Here is a 24,283-nt window from a genome sequence, read left to right on the forward strand (position 1 = left end):
CATTTGACTTGAGCATTCATAGTTTTCATACTGTTTCTTTCTCTGTAAGTTTAGCATTCGTTTGCTCAGAGGTTGATGCGCTTGCTGCTTCCTGAACAGCTCTTCTTTTCTTCACCCTAGTGGCCTGCTTCTTCTCTTCTTTTGTTGCCATCTTTTCATGTTAAAACTGATTAAGTCAGTGTTTGTGTTGCAATCACTTAGTTTGTTTTTTTAATTTTTCACTTAAGCTGGCACTTAAGTCTTCAATCTGCCTTAAGAATGGCCCCTGCCGAGAGTTGATTCTACAATAAAATAAAGTAAAAATAAAAAGCAGAATAACCTTGGAGGTCAATTATCACCCCAAAATCGAATGGTAGACGTCACTTAGTATATGTGTACCAAATTTCAGGCCAATAGGTCAAACGGTTTGCTAGCTACAGGTGATTTAAAATCTTGGACAGACAAACGAACAGCCATGGTAGCGTATTATATATAAGGATGTCTTTTTGTGTGAATTTATTGATCACCTTTCTTTACTTCCTCCATTTATAGTTGTGTTCCCCCACTGAATCAATAAAAAGCAAAGTTCTTGAGTCTCATTCTTGAAATGCTTATAAATTTAAGTGTGCTGTATCTCTGCATTAGAGACGGTACTACTTTAAACATACACCAGATTAACAAACACTATGTTGAAGTGAGATGCACTCATAAGTAAAGAACCTTAATTGTCCCCAGAGCGTAGTTTGGCTTTTTACAGAAGCTCATTAAATAAATAAACACATATCCACATACTATGGTCTGAACACACACCAGAATGACTAAAAAGAACTGGTTTGGCACAGTCACAGTGAGGCATTATGCAGGCATATTGCCATTGGTATAAACTAGCCATAGTTGTGTTTCTTGCCTCACTTCTGCTGAATAATTCATTAGCTGAAAGTCCTCAGTGTTAGTGCATCAGAGAGAGGATGTGCAGCATTGTTCATAATGGGAGTTTAGTTTTCATTCTCTCCTTCGCTATTACCTCCAGCGGGTCCAGAGTGTGACCTATAACTAGGCCTATCATTTTTGATTAGCATGTTGATTCTTTGGGACTTTCTTGAAGTGATGATACCAGGCTAACACACCACAGCATTGAAAATCACACTGGCCATCACAGAATTGTAGAAGTTGTGAAGAATGTCACCCTCCACATTAAAGGAATGTAGTCTCCTAAGAAAAAAAACAATCTTCTCTGCACTTTCTTATACTATTATACTTTCCTCTCATCTGTGTTATGAGACCAGTCTAGCCTGTCATTGATAGGACCCATAAGTACTTGTAGGAGTGCACCACCTCTATATCCACTCCCTGAATAGTAACCAGACAAGTTGGAGACATTTTTTTCTACACCAGGATATAAAATTCTTCACATCACTCTTGATTGTTTCTACAAGTGTCATGACCTGGTGTTAAATTTATATTCTGTTCCTTGTGGTTTTCTATGTGTTACACACATTTGTATCAGAGACAAAGTCCTTGAGCCTTACTAGCTGTGGTCTATCTGTTATCCAGAATACCATAGGCTCATCTACCCCCGTACAGTATCTTTTAGCTTACCCCTTAACATTAATGGCTGGATGATACTGAAGGCAGCTTTGTCCAGGTGAGGATAAGCCTTGGGAAGCACATAGATAATTATATCCTCCACTCCAGTCTTTGTCTCCAGGTTGTCTACCACAAGAGGTCACATGTAGTGAAGGATCAGCCTTTCAAAGGTCTTCATGATGTAAGACATAAGGGCCACTGGTCTGTAGTCATTAGGTGAAGAGGTGCCTGCCTTCTTTAGCTCAGGAACAATGCAGGATGTTTTCCACAGCAGCTGCACATTTTGCAGCTTTTATGAAAGACTGTACAGGCTACAGAGTTGGCCATCATTGGCCTTAAGAACTCGAGGACTGACTCCATTTGGTCCCGTGGCTTTTCCATTGTTTTATATGTAAGTCTCATCAGTAGTTGGGGCATCCATACCCTTTTCAAAATCAAAATCGGCCGCAGAATACTTTGAGAAGGTGGTTTTAATGTAGGCCACCACTGCAGAAAACTGAGAAAGGAAAACCAAGATGGTTGTGGTTCATGACTACTGCAAGTTTTTTAACTTTATGATATTTCAGTACCTATTACTACCAGTGCAAACAGAAAATGTGAAATAGTGGAAAAGTTCATTATATATATATATATATATATATATATATATGAACTCCCTCACAGAAGTGCTTCCCAGATAGAAGACTGTCTTGCTGGAAGTATTCCTGGATCCAGCTTGAAAAGGAGTCCTTCCCTCTCAGATGAGGTGGAGTTGGGAGAAAAGGAACAGTGTTGTGTAAAAATGTAAATAGACTTTAACCTCTAAAGTTTTTTTTAATGTTGTGGACAGGTTAATACTGGGAATGGATTAATTATTAGCCTTGATTTACATGCACTGTACACCCTGCTTGCTTATGTGGCATTAACTCATTGCTCATGTTTCAAACACAACAGTGGCCAGGGGCCTGTCACTGCCCCTGCCAGGTTACAGATCAAATACAAAGCAACTTCAGAATACCTTAGCAAAGGCAAAGAGTTGCACTTCTTCTGGTATTTCCCAGATCATTGTCTTTGAAAGGGCTGCAGAATCAGCTTCAAAACGTAGCATTGATTAGTGGCTGTCTATCTTATCATTACTTTGTTGCTTCATGAAATGGGTTTCCATGGTTGAGCAGCTGCACACACGCCTAAGATAACGGTGTGCAATGACAAGCGTTGGCTGGAGAAGTGTAAAGAACCCCTCCATTGGACTCTGAAGTAGTGGAAACATGTTCTTTGACATGATATATCAGACTTCAGTATCTGGTAATCTGATGGATGAATATGAGTTTGGTGGATACCAGGAGAATGCTACTTTCCAGGCAACACTGTTCCTGCTATAAAGTTAGGTGGATAAGGAATAATGGTCTTGAGCTGTTTTTTCAGGATTACAGCTAGGCCCCTTAGTTTTAGTGAAGTGTGCTATTAATACTACAGCATCTTTTTTTTCAACTTTGTGGCAATAGTTTAGGGAGGCTATTTTCTGTTCTAGCATGACTGTGCCCCTGGGCATAAATCCATGACCATAAAGACATGTCTGATAAGTTTGTTGTGGAAAATCTGAGTGACCTACACAGAGCCCTGACCTCAACCCTATTGAATATCTTTGCAATGAATTGGAGAGCTGATTATGAGCCAGGTCTTGTTCAACATCAGTACCCAACCTCATAAATAATCTTCTGGCAAAATTTCTCACAAACACACTCCAAAATCTTGGGGAAAGTCGGTCCAGAAGAGTGGCGACTGTTATAGCTATTATTAGGGGTCAATTCTTTCTTATTGATACCCATGATTTAGTAATGGGATGTCCACCAAGCTCATATAGGCCTGATGGTCAGGTTTAGCCATATAGTATATGGCTGTGTGTTTATTTCATATACAGCATCCTTCTGGACTGGTTTTTGACCAAAGTGGTATTGTGCAAAATAAAAAAGGGTCTGTTTGGAGTAGAGCTTGTGTCTGGCATTTGGAATGTAAGATGCCCCATACAGTAAACAATAACTAAAAAGTAAAACCTAAAAGTGCTTCTGTTATAGACATATTTATCTTTTATTTTTAAACTACTTTTAAACTTAAAGATACTGATTGCCAATTATTTTTACAAAAGAAATATATAGTATTTCATATATATTTAATACATAATGTTTAATATTTGCAATATTGCAATATGGCATCTTTATACTGCTGTGAATATAACAGAGCTCAGTGTGTATTAAAACTGCAGTTTATATGAATAACAAGTAATTTTGAGTTGAATTTGTAATTTGCACAAGCACTATGAGCAGTAGCAGGTGCAAAATCCATTTGTAGCTACAAACAGATCAGAGTACTAAAGTATTGACGAATAATGAAATATACATGAACTTACTAAATAGATATAAAGTCTAGTTTTATTTTTTTACTTCTTTAATGTAAGGTTTAAGCATGTTAAATGAGAGATAAATAAGATTTTTTCATTCTTATTTTTTAAAATAAATTTGTACACTCTAAGTTGAGTATGCATTGAATTTAGATATACGGAGAAATATATGTGTTTTTAAATTAGTAGGGTTGAAATGTTACTGCACTCTTCAGATAAATTAAGTTTGTATATACACGTTTCCTTAATGGCTTCTTCTCAAAGTTTGTGTTTTCATAGTAGCATCCCCTTTAGTCTTACAGTCAGTTTATAGTCATTGTAAATACTTGAATCTCAGAAATGTCAAGATTTTACTTTACTAAGATTAATGAGGTATCCGTGAGCCATGACAACAAAAGAGACAATTTATTAGTACAGATTGCATTTACACCTAGTATTGAAATGCATGTCTAGAGTCCATATTGTGTCCAAATGTGAATATGTCATCCTTTCCATATAAAATTCAAATCAGCCTCCACAAATGTGGCTGTTGCTGATGGAATTTACATTTGCTCATATATTTTTCTTATCAACTCCAGATGCATATTCAGTGATCCAATCACAAGTACATTTATGTGATTTGTAATGTCATCAACTGTTATCCAATTGTGATCAGATCAGTAACAATGTAAATGCTAGATGATAGAAGCTAAGTCTACAGTATACTATAATTACTTAGCCATGAAAAACCTAAGAATTGATGCTAAAACCTAATTAAATTAAGAAAATTGACATTATATGACATTTAGTTTATTATTTAGGATCTCATGCAATTGTGCTTTGTGTCTGCAACATGAAAATCATGCCCGATTGCTCAAAATGACAAAGGTAAAGAAAGCATTTGTTTATTTACTTTATCTTCATAGTTGCTCATCAGGTTTAGGATTGAGGGCCCAGCTCCTTCCCACCTCGTGCTAACTTGGACAACTTTACTTTAATGAACTATTTCCATAAGCAACTTTTTCCCCTGTAATTTTATATGGAAAATAATGTCAACTTTAATGAATGAAAGTGAAATGCCAGGCTTCTGTGTACCTGACAACCTTGATTTAAGTGAGCTGACCATTCCAGAAATTTCCTTTAATTAACTCAGTCACAGTAGCTTCTTTGAATGTTCACAAATAACAATCAAGTACGAGGCAATTCTAAAAAAGGAGAGAACATTAGAAGAAGCTGAATAGAACATCAAAAACTGAGAAAGGAGAATTAGAACTAGTCACCTATTGTTGGATGGTTATCTCTCAGTTTTCTTTGTTATATTATGTAAAAAAACATAAAATACAAAGAAAAAAATTAGGGGATCCACCCCGTATATTGTTAGATGAGTAGTGTTAAAAGATTGATACTGGTGTCAATCTGAACGAGGTGAATAGGTGGATTAAATGGTTTTATAGAGGAAGAACAGGAAAGGTCTGTTGTAGGAGGAAGTTTAATGAGGTCATCTAACGGGACCCGGAAGTGAGGTTTTCTATAGGGACCAGAAGTGAGGTCACAAACAGGCAGAAGTGAGCGGTTTAACTGGGTTTTTCTTCTGAAGTTCTAAGGGAAGAGAAGGAGAGGTATAAGTACTCAGCAAAACGCCCTGTTCCAGTGTGCCAAAATATTGATTCGAACCCTTTGACTCTCTCCAAAGTGAATGTGTGTGACAATAATCTCTCTTTTACATTGAATACTGGGGTTATATTGCTTGGTTAAAATGAGCTCTGTGTTTAAGGGGAGCAGCAGTGAATCTAAGAAACTGATCACTTCTTTTTGGATTTGTTGAGTAAATTAAATGTACAGTAGCATAAAAGCACAGAGCAGTTCCTTAGTACTTAAGTAAAGTAAGTGAATTCGTAACAAATTGTGCCTGAACCATTTGGTTGTACCTTCAATTTTTTTTCTGGAGTGTTAAGAAAAACCTACAGTATATAAGCACAATAGCATCTGCCTCACTAGCACCATAAAGTAGTAAAATGATTTTAATATAGTACGGCACCTTATGAAATAAGGTTCTTTCTTCTCTTGGTAGGATAAAAGACATTACAATTACAAGTGCTAATTGTAATGTCTTTTATCTTACCAAGTGAAGAAAAACTCATATTTGTGCAGCACAGTACTTGACTATGACTCATTGCTGAAAGAAACAAAGATGTATTTATCTGAACATTAAGCTTTTTTCCTTTTTTGCCCGCAGCTAAAGCATCAACCTTTCAGTGCATTAACAAATAAAAAAAAGCTTTTACATCTTTTTAAGTAGTTGCCCTAGCAACACTGCCACATTACTTCAATCAGGATGAGTTCAATGAGGGCTATTTTGGGTTTTTTGTTTCATAGCTTATTTTACCTAAATTATCCACTCTGACTCTCTGCAGGTCATTAAACCAGTATATTCACTGAAAGCTTCTGAATAAGTGATGCCAAGACTAAGTTAAGGTTGGCTCATGTAAACAGTGAATTTTGATCTATCTGCTGGAAAACCAAATGTGTGAAATTCTTGTTTGTTTTATAAGAAGGGTTGTGTGATGATATTGCTGACAAGTGATTTTAAAAACTAAAGAAACAAAAAGCAGTTAAGTTTACTTACTTTGTGGAGATAGAGCCCTAACTAAAGTGTTTTTATGTCCCACATGCAGTGCAAGTGCCATATATTTGCAGGTTCTGTGCTAGTAATTGCACTGTGAAAAGGCTGTTCCGCTTACTGTGTCACCACAAAGCCACAACAGCTACAAAAAAAACACAACAACCTCACAAATCAAACAAATCACAAAAATATATTTTATACTTGAATTAAGGAATCTTTCAGAATACAAACTCACAATTCGGGATCTGTTGGGAGACCCAAGTTGACAGATGAATGCAGCAGTCAGCTGAGGTGCTCTTCTTCAGATGTTCTTTACACATCATTTGGAAGGTTACAGAGAGCTACAATCCAAAAGTCCCAGGGTTGTTGTGGGGCAGATTATCCAGTGTGTCTAGGGTGAAGCAGTTGTGAGATCTTAAAATGCCAGGGTGTGTAGACAGTTTTTGTAACTTTAGGATAATATTGATTTGCTAAAGGTTTCTTACCAAGAAGTTTTGCTGCCTCTTTTCTACAAGTCTCGGCTAAACAATCAACTTTCTCTTTCTTTCTCCCAGCAGAAATGTTTTTTCATGTTTTTATACAAAAAACAACTAAAATACAAGCACTGTAACATAAGAAGAAGAAGAATTAAAAATATAGTCAGTATTTTAAATTAAAGAATACATCAGGCTATTTATACAAGTTCAAAGCTATTAAATACACAGACCACAGTGACACACTGAATATTATTAATTGTCTCACAGTGAGTTGGCAGAAGACTTTTAACCTTCATCCATTGGGACTATCATCCAGTGCATTAGCCTCTAGACCATATTGTCATCGTAAAATTAAACACTTTCTTTGTTGTATAATATATAGTGCATGCTTTTCAGACTAAAAGCAAGATTAAGTCATCCATTTAACGAGAATTTGAAGCAAAGCAGTAGTGAGTGATTCATCAGTTGTTTACAAGCGTCTTGAGCGAACGCAGATATCTGAAGAGCGGGACTGGGAATATCTGTGTTAATCTAATGGGGTTCTTGGACAGATACTCAACAGCTTAGAAATAAATAAATGAGTAACAGATGTGCAGTATTTCTTCTTCTTTTCTTTTTATTAAACTTAGAAGATGTAATGTGGTACTTTTGAAGTCTAACTTTATTTTTCCACAATCACGTCTTGTGTTTATTTGCCTCAGAATGTTGCACAGTTAAGTAAACCTATATGTATGATAAAAAAGCATCTCACCCAATGGCTTACAGACGCAGCCAATGGGCTACAAGAGGAAACAAGAAACAAAATTGTAAACTTAGCGAGTACAACCACACAGAAGCTGATAATGTTTCTGGATAACATGGAATATTAGTTTTAAGAAACTACATAGAACATACAAGCAAACACTAAAATTATGTTATAATAAGTTGCTTATGGATGCTTTATCGATAGATAGATAGATAGATAGATAGATAGATACTTTATTAATCCCAAGGGGAAATTCACATACTCCAGCAGCAGTATACTGATAAAGAACAATATTAAATTAAAGAGTGATAACAATGAAGGTATAACAGACAGACAATAATTTTGTATAATATTAACGTTTACCCCCCTGGGTGGAATTGAAGAGTCGCATAGTGTGGGGGAGGAACAATCTCCTCAGTCTGTCAGTGGAGGAGGACAGTGACAGCAGTCTGTCGCTAAACCTGCTCCTATGTCTGGAGATGATCCTGTTCAGTGGATGCAGTGGATTTTCCATTATTGACAGGAGCTTGCTCAGTGCCCGTCGCTCTTCTACGGATGTCAAACTGTCCAGCTCTGTGCCTACAATAGAGCCTGCCTTTGTTACCAGATTGTCCAGGCATGAGGCATCCCTCTTCTTTATGCTGCCTCCCCAGCATAACCACTGCATAGAAGAGGGCGCTCACCACAACTGTCTGATAGAACATCTTCAGCATCTTATTGCAGATGTTGAAAGACGCCAGCCTTCTAAGGAAGTATAGTCATCCTTTCTTACACAGAGCATCAGTATTGACAGTCCAGTGCAATTTATCATCCAGCTGCACTCCTAGGTAATTATAGGTCTGCACCCTCTGCACACAGTCACCTCTGATAATCACGGGGTCCATGAGGGGCCTGGGCCACCTAAAATCCACCACCAGCTCCTTGGTTTTGCTAGTGTTCAGTTGTAGGTGGTTTGAGACGCACCATTTAACAAAGTCTTTGATTAGTTTCCTATACTCCTCACTCTACCCACTCCTGATGCAGCCCACGATAGCAGAGCCATCTGCAGCCCACGATAGCAGAGCCATCTGCAAACTTTTGCACGTGGCAGGACTCCAAGTTGTATTGGAAGTCCGAAGTATATAGGCTGAACAAGACCAGAGAAAGTACAGTCACCTGTGGTGCTCCTGTGTTGCTGACCACCATGTCAGACCTGCAGTTCCCGAGACGCACATACTGAGGTCTGTCTTTAAGATAGTCCACGATCCATGCTACCAGGTATGAATCTACTCCCATCTCTGTCAGCTTGTCCCTCAGGAGCAGAGGTTGGATGGTGTTGAAGGCACTAGAGAAGTCCAGAAACATAAAACACCACTGCCTCTGTCCAAATGGGAGAGGGATCGGTGTAGCATATACAGTAGATGATGGCATCCTCCGCTCCCACCTTCTCCTGGTATCCGAACTGCAGAGGGTCGAGGGCGTGGCGGACCTGTGGCCTCAGGTGGTGAAGCAGCAGCCTCTCCATGGTCTTCATCACATGTGACGTCAGAGCGACAGGACAGAAGTCGTTCAGCTCACTAGGACATGATACCTTTGGAACTGGGGTGATGCAAGATGTTTTCCAAAGCCTCGGGACTCTCCCCGTTCCAGGCTCAGGTTGAAGATGTGCTGTAGAGGACTCCCCAGTTCCAACGCACAGGCCTTCAGCAGTCATGGCGATACTCCTTCTGGACCCACTGCTTTGCTGGCACAAAGTCTCCTCAGCTCTCTGCTTACCTGGGCTGCTGTAATTGTGGGTTGGGGGAAACTCTCTCCTATGCTGGTATTAGCAGAAGAATGGGTGGAGGGTGCAGTACCTCGCAGTGAGAGTGGGTTAGGGTGGTCAAACCTGTTGAAATTGTTCATTTGGTTTGCTCTCTCCACGTCTCTCTCAATGGTGGCACCCCACTTCGAGCTGCAGCCAGTGATGATCTTCATCCTGTCCCACACTTCCTTTCATGCTGTTATTCTGCAACTTCTGCTTCAGCTTTCTCCTGTACTGCTACTTTGCCGCCCTGAGCTGGACTCGAAGTTCGATCACCACCTTTAAAAGCTCTTTTCTTCTGGTTCAAAAGGCCCTTGAAGTCACTTGTAATCCATGGCTTGTTGTTAGCATAGCAGCGTACTGTTCTTACTGGAACTGCAATGTCCATACAGAAGTTGATGTAGTCAGTAGTGCAGTCAACAACCTCCTCAATGTTCTCACATTGTGATCCCTGCAGGATATCCGAGTCCGTAGTTCCAAAGCAGTCTCTCAGAGCCTGCTTTGCCTCAGGGGACCACTTCCTGAATGAGCGTGTGGTTGTAGGTAGCGCTCTCACTCTTGGTTTGTAGTGAGGCTGAAGCAGAACCATGTTATGATCTGCTTTCTGAAGCGCAGGCAGCAGGGTGGTGCTGTATGCGTCTTTAACATTTGCATACAGTAGGTCGATAGTCCTATTTCCCAGGGTGTTACAATTAACATACTGGGAGAAGGCAGGTAATGTTTTGTCCAGCGTCACATGGTTAAAGTCTCCAGCGATTAGCACAAGCGCCTCAGGGTGCTGTGTTTGTAAATTAGCAACAGCGGAATGGATTATGTCAACCGCTATCTCCACATTCGCCCAAGGAGGGATGTAAACAATAACACCAATGACGTGTCCAAACTCTCTGGGCAAGTAATAGGGACACAAACTTACGGCCAACAGTTCGATGTCCCTGCAGCATGTGGAGATTTTAACGTTTACATTTCCAGAGTTGCACCACTTTGTATTGACATAGAGAGCGACTCCCCCTCTTTTCTGCTTTTCTCAGGTATTTGCGTGTCTATCAACTCTAACTGTGCTAAACCCGGGTAGCTCCATGTTAGCATCTGGGATGGTAGTTGTTAGCCACGTTTCACTAAAATACAGCAAGCTGCATTCTCTGCAGGTCCTGACATTTTTCACCAGCATAGCCAGTTCGTCAATCTTATTTTGTAGTGAGTTCACATTTCCCAGGATCACAGAAGGCACCGAAGGTTTGTAACGCTACTTTCTCGCTATACGCATGGCTTTTACCTTAGCACTCGCTCTGCTGCCCCGACATGGGCATTTGTTCTCAGCGCTTCAAGTTGACTTCTTGAATAGACGAGTTTATTTGCATCAACAAAACTGTTTCTTGATAACTGAAATGTTTTGGGTTGAAAAGCATGAATTTTTTGATGTGTATGCAAACTGAGGGATTACATCTGCTAGTATTAATAAATTTAATGAAAAGGCTTTTCATTTCTTGCCACTGTTTTATTTTGTTTCATTTTATCAATAACAGGACATAACTGCATAACAGTATTATTAAATAACAGTTAAAAATGAAAAACAGTTGCATTTTGGATGGAACATAATGTGATTTGTCCCCTTTTTTTTCAGGGAATCACATAATTTTGGCAGTAAACATTTTAAACTAATGGAAAGAAAGGCTAAATGTGTAATACACAATTGTATATTGTTTGTTACTGTTTATGGTTTACCAGTAATTAATTTGCTTATTAGTGTTTTGGAAACCTGACTAGTCCTGCACAATTGTAACTTTCAAAAGCAGAGAATTTTTTTTAGAAACAAGGAGAGTCTGCAGTGTGCTGAAGTAAATAAAATACAAGGAAATAAACATTCCCAGATGATCTGGCCAGAAGTTAAGCAACACACATGACTTTAATACATATGCAGTTTTTCCCAATAAAAATAAAATGTTCATCAAAAGATGATTTTAAGCTTTATAGGTTAGGAGCTGGATTTTGGAGTCTATCTTAGATGGCAGAGAGAGCAAGTGAAGACTGAACTGTAAATGTGAGTCTAAATGAGGACTCTGAAAACAAAGCTCTCAACCAAATGGAGTTTACTGTAGATACCAGAATAAGAATAATGGGCCAGTGTGAATTTACATAAGGCAAGCCTGGATACAATAAAAGTATAGGCAAGCCTGTTAAGGTTGGAGAAAGGTAGGGGCAAAAATTATTTAGATGATTGACATGAGTTGACCAAGAAGGAGAAACAAAACTGAAATCAGGCTTTGTCATGGCAGGTTAATAAATGTGTGATTGTGAGACTTTTGAAGTCATGGAAATAGAGTTTCTGCCCAGGGTTCCTGCCTGATGCTGCCATGACAGGCTGTGTAACCTTGAATTGAATGAATCAGACTTGAGAACGGTGTTCTACATTATACAGTTTTGTTAATAGATGCTATTTACTCTGTCCAGCATTTAATTTCTTCAAGACAGGTTGTGAATTAGTAACATTTATTTTTAATAGTGTAAAAGCCCTAAATATCATCCACAAAAAATGAAAAGAAGTTGGTAGGTTGGAATAACATAGCCAAAGGGAAGCAATCTGATACTAAAAAGATGTGTGCCAAGTACATATCACATAGGAACTCCGTGTGTGACTGGTGCTAAGCTCGACCTATTCACAAACTCTTGCGTGTCTTTCTGGGATAGTGGAGTGCAGTACAAAAGGCATCCCATGTGCTTTCCTGTAAACTCTAGCTGAGATATCAAGTGTGTGTGTGTGTTTTTTTTTTTTAAAACAGTGGCTTTTTCTTTGCCATTCTTTCAAAGATGTGACTGATTGAGCGGCCAGAAAAAAGTTTTTTTTTGCACAGCCACTACATTCTCCTCCTCTGTAGGTTTTAACATATTATAGGTCTCTTGGTGGATGGCCACACTAATCTTTTTCTTGCACAGTTGTTTTTGTTGGCGGCCTTCTCTAAACAGGTTTGCATGTTTCCATTTCTTAATGACTGATTTAACTAAACTCCAAGGGATATTCAATAATGTGGGCATTTTCTTGTATCATTCCCCTGACTTATGCATTTGCGAGTTGCTTGGATTGTTCTTTTGTCTTCATTGTTTAGGTTAGGCCGTAACATTGACCTACCACAAGTTACAACTTCCCGATAAGGTGCATTTATACCATAATCAACTGAAACCTTTCACTGCAAGACAGATGATCACCATTGACCTCATTATGTGACTTCTGTAACCAGTTAGCAACACCAGTGATAATTTAGGGGTGTAATATTGAAGGGTGTGAAAACATGTATATATTTTGTCTTATTACATATTTAATTTATTTAGACCAATTTGTAGAGATCTGTTTTCACTTTGATATTAAAATTGTTATCTGTTGAATTGTCGAAATGCTTTTGTATAACAATAAAATGTGAAAACTTCAAAGGGGGTGAATGCTTTTTATAGTCATTGTACAGTACAATACAGTTCTATGAAGAAAATTAATATACTCCAACTTTGTAAATTATTTAGGTGTTTTTTGCTGCTTTATGTACAAAGATTACAATCATAGTCCTTATATTTTATTCATAAATACTTTTTTGTACCCTGCTTATTTAGGAAGTCAGTTCTAGCAGTATCATACACAGTCTATTATTAGGCACAGTTGCATGCACGCATGCGCACACACACACACACACACACAAACACACACACACACACACACACAGACAGTTTAGAGTCCCCAGTTAACAGAGCTGGCATGTCTTTGAATGCGCAAACTTCATGTAGACAGTGGCAGCGCTGGATTTCAAACTCCAGAGTCTGGAGCTCTGTGGTATAATGAGGCATAGCTCATAAATAAATTAATGCTAATTTAACTGATAAGCTAACTAAGAGTAATTTGACAAACATGTATTGTGACATTTTACTATTTTAATATATCATTATATTAAAATGCTTGTCCCCCAATAAATCTTAATAGCAAGTTTCCAGTTTTATATATTATTTCCTTGGCATCTTATTCCACCCAGGCTAGTACATACACCACCCTTTTATCTTGGAATACTATGACGTGTAGTTTACTTAAAGTAAACTTATTAATTCTTTAAAACGCTGCACAACACCTGTTCAGATTTGCATGCTGGAGTTTGTGTTTTTCTTTCCCATGGTAATCACCCCTCAATGTTGATTTTATTTAGACTGTACTTTAGCTTCTTAAGAAATACATCAATATCAGGATATATATATATAATGATGAAAGGATAATGACGAAAGAACAGTATACAAAGAATGACGTTTACACATTTGTTTCCCTATTCAGTTTGTTTTATTTGATTTTTCTTTGTCTTCAACAAAAGAAGGAATAAAAAATGATTTTCCTAGTTGACCTGCTTTTAAATGAAGGGATTAAAAAATCACCTGTTTTATATGTAACAGTAAAGTAAAAAAAAAAATGCAGTTGTGCTTGTCAAAGATCCATTTCTCCTTTTGTAGTTTTATCTTTGCTTTCTTTATTTTGTGTGAAAATGCTAACATTAATTAATTCATAATCTGATAAAATTAAAAATCTATTTTTGTGTTAGTGTGTTAAGCACAACTGCCTTTCAGTTCCAGGTCTGAATCCCAGTCATATCAATGTGTGAAGTTTCCATGTTCTCCTATGCTTGAATGGGTTTTAATAAATTGGCACCATATACAGCAGGAGGGAGTTGGTATGCAGTTGAGTGATGAACTGGCACCCCATCCTATGTACAGTTTTGCTTTTTGTCCAGCGTTGCCAAGAGAGGCTTCAGTCTAAACCCTGAACTGAGTTAAGTGGCATTGAAAATAGATAGATTGATTATTGCAAAATAGATTGATTGGATATTAAGTGGATCAAATAGAACAAATGAATATTATTAAATTGATATATTGATTATGATGTTTTAATTTACATAGAAAAATCCATTTTTAAACCCAGCTCATGGTCATGGGGTACAACCTATCTGAACAACACTGATCTCCAAGTAGGAAACATCTCCAGATGAGGTGCCACTGCGTCACAGGGCACACAGCCTCATTCAGTCACCTAGCAAACGTGTCTTTGGGAATGCAGGCAAAAAATGGAAGTAAGAGGAGGGAACCCCTTCACAACCACAAATAAGGGAGAAGGTGCAAATTCCACACAGACAACTTGGAATACTGGTATCTTGAGGCAGCACTACTAACCTCTTTGCCCCCATACTGATATTATAATTTAGTTATTTTAAATATTAAAAGTAAGCCCAATATGATGAAGGAATCATTCAGTTAGACACACACAGTAAGTCAATAATTTAGCAGCCTAAATTAACAGATGTAAAAGTAGGGGGATTATAAGGCAAATAGTAAAATTCCATTGCTTTTTAAATATGATTAAGAAAAAGTTCCTTTTCTGTAATTTAATATAAAATTGAACTTCAGGCTTGCGGAGTACTTTTTGTTTATACTGGCATTTTGTTCAGTTTGTTTCTTTTTTTTTCCCTTTCCAGTGAACTTAAAGTGGCAAGTGGGGAGTGGTTTTATGAAGTGCGATCCAGAAGATACACTCAGGCGAATGTTTTGGGCTGTGATGTGGTAAAGCATTCGATCATGAGAACCCCAGTTGGTGAGCATCTTTAATTTTTGGGCTACGGTATTTTCAAATGCTACATCACATTAGAGTAAAAGTAATGCTTAATACATTTACAAGTATCCACTTCTTTAGGCATGACTAGTTAATAGCTAGTTCATCGTTGGTTTTTCCTCAAAGTGGTTTAAGTTAGACAGGACCTGGGGTCAAGAATATTTGTAAAGGGTTCTGGCCTGTTTCAAGTACTATGTGTCCCACAGTTGTGCCATTTATCTAGAGGTGGATATGAACAGTCTGTTCGACAAAACAATCCAATGCACTGGAAATGCTAAGCTAATTTCCCTAGACTTTAATAGAAATTCTCTATTCTTGTGGTTAAGATGATTACCCTGTTGTAAATTCTTCTTCGCAGATGGAACTTTGTTGCCTTGCAGAGATGCACTTGTTAATTGTTCAGATATGCTATGCCATTAATATTTCTTAACTCATATCAAGGTATTCAGTTTGTACTGTGGCAAGTCACCTACACTGTTATTCTGTTGTTGCCACACCCAGTAATTACATCTGCATCATCAAGATGTCCAGTGTGTGTTCTTTAGCCCTCTGTAACTTTTTATTTTTCCACCATCACTACTTGACCTTGTTTGGCTTGTTTGCTGTCAAACTATATCAATAGCAAATTACGGTAAATTGGGGATGCACATAAGTCTCTTTCTGTAGCAGTACTGTTATACTCTGCTGTCAGTTGACTTTTAAGAGCCTGCCCGTTCCTCTGCACGCTTTATCAGACTGTCTGTCATTTTTATTAATCAGTTCATCCTTTGGCTCAATATGTTTAATATGCTTGATGTACTTTGGACAATGGATCATTCATGATATGTTTGTGACACTGCCTTGGGTAAATATCCTAGCAGGGTTTTTGTTTTGATACATGTGTATTGGGATAACTGGAACCTTCTATGCAAAAATTAGCATTGCCCATCTGAGGCAAACATGGCATAGATGGAATCCTTTACTGCAGCTCCACCATATCCTTCATCTTTCTAACAGCACTTCTTAACACATGCACTGCTTTGTTACTGCTTTGTTCCCTATTGTGCATGTCATACATACATCAAAAGCTGCTTGAGCTGCCTGCAGATGCTATGTTGCATATAAAAGATGTTGTTTAGCATCTTTAATTGAAAATAATGAAATCAAATTTAATTAATCTTTTTTGTTGTGCTTTCATGCATAGACGATGGTATAGTATGGTATGGTATTTCTTTGCTATTTATTTAGATTTTTATTAGGGCCTTTCAGAAGGCTACCACTTAATCCCACCTTTCTAAACAATATGGAACACCTGCCCATCCTGTGTTAATTTGTAAGTTCGACTGCTTGTTTTCCTCCTACAGTATATTGCATTTATTTTTTGATGAAATTAATACACAGTTTTGATGGCTTTTTTGCACATATTTTTCATTGTTTGAAATATCTTATTCGACAGTGCCCTTCACCTTTCACCCAATTGTGCTGGGATAGGCTTTGGCCTATAGTGACCCTGATTTGAATTCAAGATGTCGAAGGATGGGCAGTAGTTTTTAAAACTGTTTCATAATAAATCAACAACTGAAAATTCTTATTTATTTAAGTATTCAGACTCTTTGCTGTGGTACTCCAAATTAAGGTCAAGAGCATCCTGGTTGCTTAAATTATCCTGAAATATGTCTAGAACTTGATTGGAGTCCACGTGTGGTAAACTGAATTGATTGGACAGTTTAGAAAGGCACACACCTGAGTATATCAGATCACACAATTCATACTACATGTCAGAATAAAAACAAAACCATTAAGTCCAAGGAACTACAATTAAATTGTGGTGAGGTGGAGATCAGGGAAAGGATATAAAACCAAGTCTAAAGCTTTGCAATTCCCAGGAGTGCAGTGACCTCGGTAATTGTGAAATTGAGTTCATAACCACCAGAACTCTTCCAAGTGTAGGCCATTCAGCAAAATTGAGTAACCAGGCAAGAACAGCTTTGGTCAGGAGGTGACAAAGAACCCAATGTTCATTCCAAAGCAGTATCAGTGGTCTGCTGACATGGGAGAACCTGTTAAAAGAATGACCACCTCAGGAGCACTCCATCAATGAGGCGTTTATGGTAGAATGGCTAGGTCAAAGCCACTCTTGAATAATAGGCATATAGCAGCCCACTTGGAGTTTGCCATACAGCATTTAAAAGACTATGAGAGGGGAGTTGGTCTCGTCCGATGCGGGAGATGGATGTCTGAAGTGGAGCTCCGCTAGCAGTGGTGCTATTTTTCATATTATTTGCTTATTATTCTGAGATATCCTGTATTTATTCGACCCGAGAGGGACCGCTACAGTATATGTAAACACATATAAACATGGCCAACAAGAAGGAAAGAACGAAAGAATCGAAGACTAAAGCTACATCCAAGCTGCGATCAGCAAGCCCTAGCTCGAGATACGGCCTGTCAGAGACAGACCTGGATCAGATGGGCGAAAGTACAGACTCCTCGGGACCACGGTCCGCTACATCGTCGCCGGCTGAGAGCGAAAAGGGGAGCGAAGGTGCGATCGTGAGTGCAGATGTGGATAGCTCGCCGATTGGAGAGGATTACCTGAAACTGGAAAAGGCCGGGAGGTCCGCGGCTTCAGTTACGCAATTACGCGGACTGGAGCAGCGGGACACCGCTTCAGCAGAGTCTGCTGCTTCATCTACGGCACAAGAAGGCACATTTGAGCTATCTGAACTGAAAGTGTTGCTCGCTGAGCTCACGCAAGATATAAAGGAAAGCGAGAAGGCTAATGAGAAAGCAACGGCAAAGGCACTTGAGAGACTGAAACAGGAATTAAAACAGGAGATGAAACAGGCCAATGAATGTCTGCGACAGGAAATCCAACAGGCAAATGAAAGGCTGCGACAGGAATTCCAACAGGCAAATGAAAGGCTGCGTCAAGAGGTCCAACTTGAACTTCGACAGGTGCTGGGCAAAATTGAAGAGCGCATTGAGAAAAACTCGCTAAACTGAGCACGCTTGCTGATCAATTGGAGCATCTTAGTGAGACATTCACGAATCGGATCGAAATAGCCGAACATCTAGCTGCCAGTGCCGAGGAAAGAGCAGTAAATGCCAGTTCGGAATGTAAAAAACTCGGAGAAAAACTTGGAGACAGACTGGCTGCTTTAGAAGATGGGAATAGAAGGTATAATGTCAGAATTGAAGGCCTGCCGGAGAATCGAGAAAGTTTAAACCCGTGAAATTCGCAACTGAACTTTTTCTAAAATAATCGGGGCGACTTTAAAGCAGAATCTGAGATAGCAGCGCTTACGCGTCGCTGATCAAACACCGTCAGACCCCGACCAAGATCTTTTATAGTTCGTTTTGAACGATTATCATTTAAGTTAGAGGTGATGGAACTCCTCAGGAAAAAAGGGGAAGATATTATATATGAAGACTGCCACATTCGCGTCTTCCCTGACTTCTCTCCAGCAACAGCTATTAAACGCGCGCCTTCTATAATATTAAACAGCTGCTACGGCAAGCCAATGTCAAATACGGCCTCCTGTATCCGCAAAACTGAAAGTGGAATGGCAGGGTCATTTCTATGTTTTCGCTAGCAAGGAGGAGGCAGAAAATGAGTTAAGAAAGCTGATCCCGGACTATTCTGATACATAATTGTGAGTCATGGCGGTAAATGATAAAGCTAGGATTAATAATCTACTGTCTGATCTATTTGTTTTAAAATACGGGTTTTTATCAGCATATATTCTCATATTCTTATATTACTTATTATTATTATTACTTACTTATTACTTATTATTACTTAGTATTACTAGGGCTAAATGTTTATGTTTTGTTGTGCTTAATTACGTTTTCCTCCTCTTTTTTCTTTTCTAATTATTTCATGTGTACCCTAAATGAGACTGTTCAATATCATACCCTTGGTTTGCTGTTATTGCTATTACTGCATTAAGACTTGTTATGCTTGTTTTGGACACATCTTTAACACCATCACCTGGGTTTATTATCTGGGGATATCATCTTAATGCACTAAAATTGATGAAGATTATATGTATGTGTATGTGTATGTATATATGTGTATATATGTGTGTATGTATGTGTATGTGTATATATATATATATATATATGTATATATTAAGTGCAAAATTCTTTTCTTTTTTTTCTTTTTCCTCTTTTAAAGACTATATTGGTAACAGATATCTCTATCTTTTAACCTTAAAGCGCCACTGCATGGGGGCTTGATGTGCTTTGGACGTGCTCTGTCTCTGGGTATGTCAGAGGACTGGGACTGCATGAAGTGGGTTTTAGCCTCACCTGGGGAGGCAAAAAGGGAGGGTGGGGGTTAAGGGGAAGAGAAAGAGAGCAGGCTTGATCTATATCTAATCTATCATCTCAATCTTTATAATTATAACTATCAACGTAATAATAAGCTGCATGGCAACAACTCTTGGGGGAATAGGAAATTAAGACCTAAACTATTTCACTTCCAGTTAAGACTATAATATGACACCAAAAACTCAGAATCAGTGTCTCCATGATGGGACAGTTAACTCGTAAGCTGGAATGTTAAAGGCCTGAATCACGAATTAAAGAGAAAGAAAGTACTTTCTCACCTAACAGGTCTAAATGCTAAAATAGTATTTTTACAGGAAACCCACTTACTAAGTAAGGATCAGTTCCGGCTGCAAAAGACTGGACTGGCCAAATGTTCCATTCTAGTTTTACAAAGAAAACTAGAGGGGTGGGAATTCTCATACATAGAACAGTACCATTTGTAGCATCAGATGTAGTATTGGATCCTGAAGGGAGATATGTGATGGTCATGGGAGACTTATCTAACTGTAAAATGATTTTGATAAATGTTTATGCACCTAATGTTGATGATAAGGAATTTATACAAAATTTATTTGCATCCATTCCCAATCTGAACACTCATAAACTTATAATGGCTGGGGACTTTAATTGTGTTCTAAATCCACTTTTAGATAAGACTTCCTCCACAGGGGAACGCAACTAACACCGCAAAGATAATTACAAAGTTTATAACTGATCACAACTTATCAGATCCCTGGAGGTTTTAAACCCAAATTCAAGAACATATTCTTTCTACTCACCAGTACATCATTGCTACTCAAGGATTGATTACTTCTTTATAGATAATAACTTCTTGCCTAAGATTAAATCTTGTAAATACGATGCTATTGTTATTTCAGACCATGCTCCGATGATCTTGGAGCTGAAATTACTAAGCCCCATACACTCACCCCAGATGGCGCTTAATCCGCTTCTATTAGCTGACGAGAATTGTACTGAATTTATATCCAAACAAATTGAATTCTTTCTAGAGACAAATACATCCCCTGAGATCTCTGCAGGAATACTCTGGGAAACTCTTAAGGCCTTCTTAAGAGGACAGATTATCTCATATCTTTCCCACAGAAATAAATCCGAGCGAAGAAAGTAGCAGAGATAAAAAGTGAAATTACTAAAATAGATGAAGAACATGCCAGACTACCAAGCGAGACTCTACATAAGAGGAGGCAGGCTCTACATTCAGAATTAAACCTCTTGACAACTAAAGAAACCGAACAACTAATTTACAAATCCAGACATCATTATTATGAACATGGAGAGAAAGCTAATAAGCTTTTAGCAACAAATTCACAAGCAAGATGTACAATAGCGCAATCTCGTAATTACTAACACGAATGGAGATAAAATCATCGAACACAAAAATATAATGTACACTTTTAGAGACTACTATAAATCCCTATATACTACTGAGTTTAAAGAAGACAATATACAATCTAATGCATTTCTGGATAAATTACAGATACCACAAATTGACGCTTTTAGTGTGGAGGAACTCGATAAACCTCTGTCATTATCAGAATTACTGGATGCTATAAAGTCACTCCAAGGTGGAAAAGCAGCAGGCCCTGACGGCTACCCTGCAGAGTTTTACAAGAAATTCTCCGCTCAGCTAGCTCCCTCCTATTAGCAACATTTACAGAAGCCAGAGATAACCAATCTCTTCCACAAACCTTTCGCCAAGCACTAATCACTGTCTTTCCAAAACAAAATAAGGACTTATTACAATGTGCATCATACAGACCAATTTCACTTCTGAATAACGACGTTAAAATACTCTCTAAAATCATAGCTAGAAGGATGGAGAAAGTGCTCCCTCGTAATATCACAAGACCAAACTGGATTTATTAGGGGCCGACACTTATCTTCAAATCTTCGACGCCTGTTTAATGTAATATACTCACCAACTAAATCAAACACCCCAGAAATATTATTATCATTGGATGCAGAAAAAGCATTCGACATGATTGAATGGAAATACCTTTTACTATTTTGGAGAAGTTTGGGTTTGGCCCAACATTTGTGCATGGATTAAATTACTGTATACTAACCCAGAAGCTTCAGTTTGCATCAATAACATTTGCTCAGACTACTTTAAACTAGAACGTGGCACAAGACAAGGATGCCCTTTGTCACCACTGCTGTTTGCAATTGCCATTGAACCACTGGCAATACATTGTCGAAATACTGATCAGATAAAGGGGATTAGCAGAGAAGGACTGGAACAGAAAATCTCATTATATGCAGATGACATGGTACTGTATATATCGGACCCAGAAAATTCTGTGCCTGCAGTCTTAGCAGCACTCACAGAATTTCAAAAGCTCTCTGGTCTCAGAATTAATCTGAATAAAAGTGTACTCTTTCCGTGAATTCGCAAGCATATAATATTAGATTAGACACCCTTCCTTTTATCATTGCAGAACAGTTTAAATACCTCGGGGTAAACATCACAAGTAAACATAAAGCTCTTTATCAACAAAATTTCGTCGTCTGCATGGAAAAAATTAAACAAGACTTGCATAGATGGTCAACCCTTCATCTCACACTAGCTGGAAGAATTAACACTGTTAAGATGAATATTCTTCCTAAGCTCCTTTTTATTTCAAAACATACCAATATACATTAATAAATCGTTCTTTAAGCAATTAGATTCAACAATAACCTCATTTATTTGGAATTCTAAACATCCACGCATCAAAAGAGCGACCCTACAAAGACAAAAGGCAGAAGGTGGCATGGCTCTACCTAACTTCCAGTTTTATTACTGGGCGCAAATATACAGTCGATAAGAACCTGGACACAAATAGAAGAACATACACAGGCATGGACCGCAATAGAAGTAAAATCCTGCAGTACTTCTTTGTATTCCTTGCTTTGTGCTCCAATAAACACACGTTATCGGCAATACACTAATAACCCAATTGTGCTCCACTCACTTAGAATCTGGAACCAATGTAGAAAGCATTTTAAGACGGAGAAGCTTCTTTCTGTGGCACCCCTGCAAAAGAACCACCTCTTTCAACCCTCACAAACATATGCAGTTTTAATATCTGGAAAAAATTTGGAATTAACTTGCTTAGAGATCTTTATATAGACAACGTCTTTGCATCCTATGAACAATTACAGTCCAAATTTAACATTCCAGCTACAAATTTCTTTCACTATCTTCAAATCAGGAACTTTGTTAAACAGAACCTTCCAGATTTTCCTCATCTTGCACCCTCATCCACGCTGGAAAAATTATTGCTCAATTTCAAGGAGTTAGACTCCATCTCTACAATATATAAAATCCTTTTACAATCCCTTCCTTTCAAAGATCCAAGAGGACACTGGGAAAATGACCTCTCAATTAATATATCAGAAAAGGAGTGGAAAGTAGCAATGCAGAGAATTCACTCAAGCTCCATATGCGCAAAGCATACAATTATACAACTCAAAATTATATATCGAGCACATCTGTCTCGACTAAAACTCTCAAAATGTTTCCAGGGCATGATCCAACCTGCGAGCGTTGCAACCAAGCCCCAGCCTCACTAGGTCACATGTTCTGGGCCTGCACCAAATTAACATTATTCTGGACAAAAATTTTTAATTACCTCTCAGACAGTCTTGGACTCACAATCCCTCCTAACCCATTAACAGCTGTGTTTGGGGTTCTTCCAGAGGGTCTTAAAGTGGAGAAAGACAAACAAATTGTGATTGCATTCACTACACTGTTGGCACGCAGACTTATTCTGATAAACTGGAAGAACCCAAACTCTCCTCTTTAAGTCAGTGGGAAACTGATGTGTTATATTATTTAAAATTGGAAAAATCAAATACTCAGTTAGAGGATCTGTGCAGACTTTTTTCAAAACATGGCAGGATCTAATCAGTAATATTTTGAAATGAGTTTATAAAGCACAGAGAATTTGTTGATTTAGGTATTTTTAAAGCCTTAAATTTTACACCATTTGGCTTGCTCTCTCTCTCAAGGGTGGGGATCGATCTGTGCTTAGCATAATTCTTTTTTTTTTTATAAAAACTTGATTACTATGTATTGATTATAATAAAATTAATAAAAAAAAAAATAAATAAAAAATAAAATAAAATAAAAGACTATGAGAGCCTGAAGAAAACTGTCTGTTGAGATAAAAATTTAACTCTTTGAGCAAAACTCATTGGATTGTAGCTGTCGAAATCCAGGCAGTGCTTATCACTTGTACTACCATGCCTATGGTAATGGCAGCATAATGTTATGGGGCGTTTTTCAGTGGCTGGAACATGGAGACTGGCTAGAATTTAGGGAAGGATGAAGGCAGCCAAATACAGACATTTTACCTTTTACCCTGACAGTGTAACTGAAGCTTATAGCCAAGAAAACTCTAGGATGGCTTCAGGATGAGACTCTGACAGTCCTCAAGTGGCCAAGCCAAAGCAGAGAATTAAACTCTACAGAATATGTGTATAGAGCTGAAGATGGCAGTTTGCAGACACTTTCCATCCAGTTTTCTAGAGCTTGAAAGGTTCTGCCAGGAAGAATGGGATAAATCGCCCAAATCTAGGTGTGTAAAGCTGGTAGAGACTTACCTATGACAACGCAAAGCTGTAATGGCTGTGAAAGGGGCTTCTACAAAGTACTGAATTCAGGGTCTGAATACTTATATGAGTCACAGATTTCAGTTTTGCATTTTTGATAAATATGCAAACCTTTCTGAAAACATGGGTTTTTAGTGTATATTAATGAGCAAAAATTACAACTGTATCGATTTAAAATTA

The 24,283-nt window shown here is 38.1% G+C and overlaps 1 protein-coding gene across 6 annotated transcripts in view; it reads left to right on the forward strand.

Moving 5' to 3' along the window:
- Positions 1-24,283, forward strand: part of sytl5 (synaptotagmin-like 5) — a 356,011-nt gene that overhangs the window by 226,185 nt on the left and 105,543 nt on the right. For all 6 annotated transcript variants that reach the window (XM_039745076.1, XM_039745077.1, XM_039745072.1 and 3 more), the window contains one exon: positions 15,039-15,154. In XM_039745076.1, the coding sequence (XP_039601010.1) occupies positions 15,039-15,154 (116 nt within the window). The remainder of the gene's footprint in view (positions 1-15,038; positions 15,155-24,283) is intronic.

Source organism: Polypterus senegalus, chromosome 2 (genome assembly GCF_016835505.1).
Source record: "Polypterus senegalus isolate Bchr_013 chromosome 2, ASM1683550v1, whole genome shotgun sequence".
Classification (NCBI taxonomy): Eukaryota; Metazoa; Chordata; class Cladistia; order Polypteriformes; family Polypteridae; genus Polypterus; species Polypterus senegalus.